At 52.8% G+C, this 6,402-nt stretch overlaps 1 protein-coding gene across 4 annotated transcripts in view; it reads right to left on the minus strand.

The window, feature by feature from the left end:
• The window catches only part of GTF2I (general transcription factor IIi), a 78,325-nt gene extending 74,013 nt beyond the window's left edge, over nt 1-4,312 (minus strand). For 3 of the 4 annotated variants that reach the window (XM_050908689.1, XM_050908690.1, XM_050908688.1), the window contains exon 1: nt 3,432-3,488. In XM_050908689.1, the coding sequence (XP_050764646.1) occupies nt 3,432-3,484 (53 nt within the window). In that variant the 5' untranslated portion in view covers nt 3,485-3,488. Of the gene's footprint in view, nt 1-3,431; nt 3,489-4,184 lie in introns of those variants that run through there. The other variant, XM_050908691.1, reaches the window with a different exon arrangement.
• Between the last annotated feature and the right edge of the window lie 2,090 nt (nt 4,313-6,402).

A 6,402-nucleotide genomic window follows, 5' to 3' on the forward strand; every position in this document is an offset into this window, starting at 1 on the left:
TTAACTCTGCTTACACCTACACCAAACTCTGCTTACACCTACACCTACTCTGCTAACAGCCTACACCAAAAACAAGAGGGTGAAGCTTCCTGATGTTAGGAACAGGAAGGAGAGACAATATGGAGATACCGTCTAGTCAACTCAGACCCATCTGCGTTCCTGTCTTCTGGTTTACTGTCAGCTCCTCCAGACAGAAGTTGGCTCCCTTGGAGGTACAAACCTGGACTCATCAGCTAGAGAGCAGTGTCATGTACATATGCACGGTCAGCTCTTCGCTAAGACTGAACCCAGGCTATTAATCCCCACTAAAAATGAATAAAAATAACTCTCAAGGACAGCAGAGTAGCCCTGAAGAAGCCTTAACATACCAGGGAGGCTCTGCCCCTCTCCCCTCCACACACAGTCCCTGAAGTATCTCTGTTGCCTTTTTTCCCAGCCTCTTATCTGGAGCAGCAGAGCGGCTGATTCAGGAAAAGCGCACATCACGATTACAGTCAACCTTCTTGCTCCTTCGCTCACTAAAAATTAAGTGTGTTTAATCTCCCTAACCTTAAGCTATATCACTTTCTAGTCCGAGACACCAGGAATACAGACATAGCACTCACTGGTTTCACCCGAGGAGCAGGTTCCCTGGTAAGCACGCTCTTGCCATTCACACTCAACACCATTACAAGCACAGCAACAGTGACCCATTAAACACAGCAGCTGGGACATTTGCTGTCGCCATTTCAATCCAACTCCCACTGCAGGGATTTAACTCGCAGCAGCAGAATCAACAAGACGCAGCGCTGAGTGTTTTACATTAGGGCTTACCCCAACAAAACACACCAGCAACGCTACTTACAGCACCACGTCCCACTCTAATTAATGAAATGATTCGCAGAATCACATCACTCAGAAATACGATCTCACTGTAAACCAACACACTGCCCCAAATCGCTACTGTAGTGCTCACTGATTTAAGCTTTTTTTTTTCTTTTTCTCCGAGGGCAGCCGAGCAGAAGGTCAGCAACCAAAGGCAGTTGGGAGAGATAACAAGGGCCCCCAACAAACAAAGCTCCGAGGGGAAACACCTGGTGCGCAGCACACACTGAGACAGCACAAAGTCACACAAGACCAGCAGCATTTTGCTGGGGGGGGGGGGGGCACAGTTCATTACACAGCTGTGAGACCCCCCTAAAAGCAGTAATAATTAATTTCCATTTTTCTAGGTACTTTTATGATACTCAGCACCATATGATGACTTTTAAGTCAGCCTAGATGGCAACTACCTCTGCTACTCTTAAGAACCATTAAAAAAGTAAAACACGATTCCAGTAACTGTTATTTTAAAAGAACCTCTGATTTCACTCGTTCATAAGTCCGCATAATGTTTGCAAAGAGATATTTAAATTTGATTTTCACTATTTCTAAAGATTCCAATATAGACCACAATATAATCACAAAATTTTAGGTAAAATGAAAATGCAGTATCTAACTATATACCTCACAAGGCAACTATATAAAAGTGAACATATTACCCAGTTTGGGTAGTTAAGAAACCATTAGTGTAAAACTCCATTTCTGTATTAAAGCCAGACAGACTCGTGGAAAAATTCACTTAGTTTTTAAGTACGCAGTGTCCTACTGCAGCACCTAGGCATTTGTGAATTACAGTGAAACCATGTAAACAGAATGAAATATTAATCACAGCAGTTCTGACCATCTGATAATTTCTGTCTTTACCAGTGTAATTATATTTACTTAGTCAACATGATGATCACGTTGAAAAACAATTACTTTAGTTCTGTGTGTCCATCAACACTTACACATAATATTTGAGAAGTGAATTAGTCTAAACTCTATTAGTATTTGTTTAATTATAACAAAATTGGTGCTGGCACATTTTCCAGAGTGAGAAATTGTTGTCCTCGCTAGTGCGAGCTGGTTCTTTGGATTTCTATGTCATACTGCAATGGTCATAGGAAACAAAAGGCTTAAATTGATTTAAGGGCAAACAAAACCCCTTTAATTCCTCTGGGGTTGCCACAAAGCACTAACCCGACACTAAACATCCACTCATGTTCTAACACCTTGAAAAAAAATCACCCAATCAGTGTATAGCTGGTATCTGAAGCGCACACCTTTGCACGGTAGCTTCATGCGGTGAACCGCCCGGTGTCCACACCGGTGTGCTGCTGCCCACCACTGCACACATCAGGACCCCCTGGGAAACCTGTGAAACCAATCACCCCGTCACTCTTCAGCAGCAATCAGTCCCCTCTATTTGGTCACTTAATTCCCTCTGCATCTCTCTCCCTTGTTCCTATTATGGTACTTAACCAAATGAACCAGAACACCGATTTCTATGGAATCAATTACACGTGTTCTTCCTTGAATTAAAGCATTTATGTCAATCCTATTAGAAGCCTCTCTCTACCCAGGATCCGAGACCAGAAATAAAAGTCAACTCCATCAGCAAGAGTTTGCGAATGCGTCAGCAACTTCTTGTCAAAAAATTACAAATTCACAGTCTTTCCAGAGGAACACGACTTTCAACCAAACTTCTATGAAAAGGTTCTCATGTCCTGATGGGTAAGACAAAGGGCTGCCGGTAGCCTCTTACCAGGCCGCATAGGGGACAAACTTTTATGCCATCTAATTTACCTAATGAATTTACAAGCCTTTCTTTTTGTTCGTTTTTTTTAAATATGTTTTATAGGGTTTTGCTATTTTAACTGCAGAGTTAAAGTTAGACAAGCAGAAACAAATATTAGGTATATTTAAAAACACAGTCTAAAAGTTGCTCCTTATTGTGAGATATTAACCCAAAGATTTGTACACACTGACCACAACTCAGCTACAGGATTAGCTTACAAGGGGATGGCTGCACTCATTAAACAGTCACCGTGCAGATGTTTCTCTTAAGCAACTTACACACCAAACCTTTGGCAAAAGAAGCCTGCAAATAAAGAACTGGAAAACACAACAGGTGATACCCAAAACATTGTGATGATTAAAAACATTGTCATGAATCCAAGACAGGCAGGTAATGTTACACATCCAGACAGGTGTACGATTTTATGTCGACCTCCCTTAAACATCAGGTTGACGGACTTCCATAACAACTCTATGCTGCCGGCCACGTTGCTGCACATAAACCCACCTTTGCTGAATCCCTGCCTCAAGCAACCACTCTGGAGAAGCACGCTCCCGCGTCTCCCTGCCGAGCTCTCCTGCCCTAACGCTCTGCCCCTGGCAATCTGCTCCCCTTGACAGCTGACTAGAGTGCAGATTTGCCACCTGCAGGGTGAAACTGCAGTGTTAGACTGAATTCACAGTTAAGTCGCCTGGCATATAGAAGGAAAAAAAAGTCTAGAGGTGTCTAGATTTTAAGAAAAAAATAAATAAAATCATTCTGCTTACTACATGTAACTGCACGTCCTCCTCACCTGAGCTGCCTGTGCACTTCCTCCCCAGTGCCTGGGCACTGGCCTACACACATCTGTACTGTCCCGGGGAGGGGCTCGGTCCTCACCCCGCGCTCACAGTCCCAAATGCACACCCTCCCCCTCATCCCTGAGGGGAGCCCGGCTCCGCGGCGGGAGAAGGAGAAGGAGCCGCTTCCCGCCGGGGCCGGGCCGGGGCCGGGGCCCCTCGGGGCGGGGTCCCACGGCAGCTCCTTTGCATACCCCGCCCCGCCCCTTCCCGCCCGCGCCCAATCGCCGCCGCCACGCGCAGGGCTCCGGCACGTGCGCGCCGCCCCGCCAGCCAATGGGAGGCGGCGGCACGGTGGCAGCGCCCCCTCCTCTCAGCGGCCGGGGTCCCGGGGGAGGGGGCGGTGAAGGGCGCGGAGCCCCGCCCCCCCCGCGCGCGCGGCGCTGAGGAGGGGGCGCGCTCCCCCACACCACACACACCCCCCCCCGCAGGACCGCGCAGAGAGCGGCGGGCACGGCGCGGAGGGGCCCGAGCAGCCGCCCCGCCGGGCCCCCGGCCGCTTCCGCAGCCCCGCCGAGCGGCGGCAGGAGCTCCCCCTGGGGCCCGGGGGGATGCGGCCCCCACCGCGCCAAAGCGCCCCCCCCCCCCCGCCTCCCGCGCTCCGGGCCGAGGGAGGGGGAGTGCTCCCCTCAGGGATCCGCGGGATAACGGTCCCGTCCCCCGCCCCGCCTCGTACCGGCGAGGCCCGATCCCGCCCTCCCACTCACCCGCCGCCGGGCGCGGACAGCCCGGTCCTGCTGGCTGGAGGCGAGGAGGCGCCGGCCGGGCTGCGGGAGAAGGCCGGGGGCGGCGGAGCCCCGCTGGCGGGAGGCGGCCTCCCCGCGGCCTGTCAGCGGCTGGCGGGGCACCGGGCGCGGCGCGGCCCCGTTTTTTCCCCTCACGGTCTCGGGCTGAGCCCAGCGCCGCTCCGGGGGAGGGGAGGGGAGGGGGCAGGTTTTTTTTTTTGTTCGGGGAGCCCCGGCCGCGCACGCGCGCCCCTCGCGGGGGCCGCCGGGAGCCGCAGTCCGCCGGCGGCGGCCGGGCCGGGCCGGGCCGGGCCGCGGGGAGGGCGGCGGACTGCGGCTCCCGGCGTGCCCCGCGCGGGGAGGGGCGGCCGGAGCCCTGCGCCGAGCAGGGGAGCGAGGCCGGAGCGGCGCCGGGCGCTCGGGCGGGCGGCGGGGGCCTGGGCGGAAGATGGCCGTGCGCCGCCGAGGCCTCCCTCCGACCCGCCCCGCTCCCCTGCCCCGGGAGGGCTCTGCCGCCGCCGGGCCGTTCCCCTCCCTCCTTCCCTGCGTCCTGGCCCGGCGCAGCGAGGAGAGCCGCCGGCCGCCCCGCGGGGCCTCACCGTGTCCGCTCGCCCTTTCGTGGCTGAGGGCCCGTCGCGGTTGTCGGAGGAGCGGCGGCGGCGCCGAGCCCCGAAAACGGCTCCGCATGTCGGAGTCGGCGGCTGCTTCCACCCCGCGCTGGTGCGGCTCCGGTGCGCGGTGCCGCCCGGCCGGCTGTGCCCCGGCTGGCCCCTGGCAGAGGCCGTGGCTCGGCAGCCCCGCCACCTTCGATCCCTTTCTGCAAAAATGAGCCGGGTGTAGCACCCAGAGCTGCTCCCGGGCTCTCCAGAGCCAACACTGGAGGCAACAGCCTCCCGCAAGCGGAAAGCCTGCTTTCGGTGTAATACACATCTTCGCAGCAAAATAATTTCCCTGTTGCTGCAAGTTAGGTTATTACTTTCACAAAGGTGCTCAGCATAACGGATGCCATCTGTGAGATCTGTTTACCTTGGTGTAACCAGGCAAATTGTGGCTGGCATCGCTATTCTCTTCCTTTGAATTTAGGTTCAATGTGGTCAATGTGGATAGAAAGTTTTCCATTCGAAGGGGAACGTTGCGTTTCAAAATTTGCTCCCAATCAAAAAAACCGCTGTTAAAAGTAGCTGGGTTTTAAATCAAACTATCCTTTTTGTAAATATCAACATTTTGTTTATTGTGTGTTACAGGAGTGTTACGATGTGTATAAAACTGTTAATGGTATTTTCAGAATGCTAACTGTGTTTAGAGTTGGCCAAGACTAACCACCAAACACTACGATTGCAAGTAAATCTCATTTGTAAAGGAAACGGAAGCGTGCTTAGTTGAAAGCATTCAGCTTCCTCCTAGTTGCAATAAATAGCGATAAATCAAACTGGGGAATAAAGCTCAGGAGCTGCCTGCTTCTGAGGAAGGACCTTTCTGAGGAAAGGACCCTGCGGGAGGCACTTTGGCCGTTGAGGCCATGGGCTTTGTGCAGAAAATGCCCATCTGCAAATGCCTACCGGCATCCCCTGAACAAACGGTCCGAGTGATTCAAGATGTTGTGGCTCTCGGTGGTTCCTTGCCAGTGTTTAGCTGGACGTACCTGCTCTCATTATTTACATTGTGGGAAAGGAGACAGAAGCATTCTGCGGTGGCCTAGCAAAGAAGACCCCCCAAACCCCCAACAACTCCCCCCCCAAACACTCCAAAAAACTCAACAGACCAAAAAAAGCCACCACCCACTTTCATCACCAGCTTAACCTAAACCAGAAGATTTTGCCCTGCGGCACTTGGGTGGTTCCTTTTTGCAGATCCTGTGCCGGGAAAGGCATAACCTCTGGTGAAGGAGTTCAGCACGAGGGACACCAAATCTTCCTAAGCAGCCACAACGATTTTCTACGTCAGTGTGTCAGCTCCCTTTGCCGTTTAGAAGGCATTTTTAGCGGAAGGCATCGCTCCATGACAACTGCATGCTGTCATCTTCCAGCTGTACCTTACTGCACACGCAGCCCATACTGGCCATTTCATACAGATTGAGATGTCCTAAGTACACCCTGTCCAAAAGTTACTCAAGCAAATCCTCCTGGAAGACAGGAGGAGTTTTACCTGCCTAAGAAATGGAAGCTTGTTGCCAGGACATCATTCAGGGGCTGCACCCGGA

The sequence above is a fragment of the Gymnogyps californianus genome, chromosome 20, assembly GCF_018139145.2.
Source record: "Gymnogyps californianus isolate 813 chromosome 20, ASM1813914v2, whole genome shotgun sequence".
In the NCBI taxonomy this organism is placed as follows: Eukaryota; Metazoa; Chordata; class Aves; order Accipitriformes; family Cathartidae; genus Gymnogyps; species Gymnogyps californianus.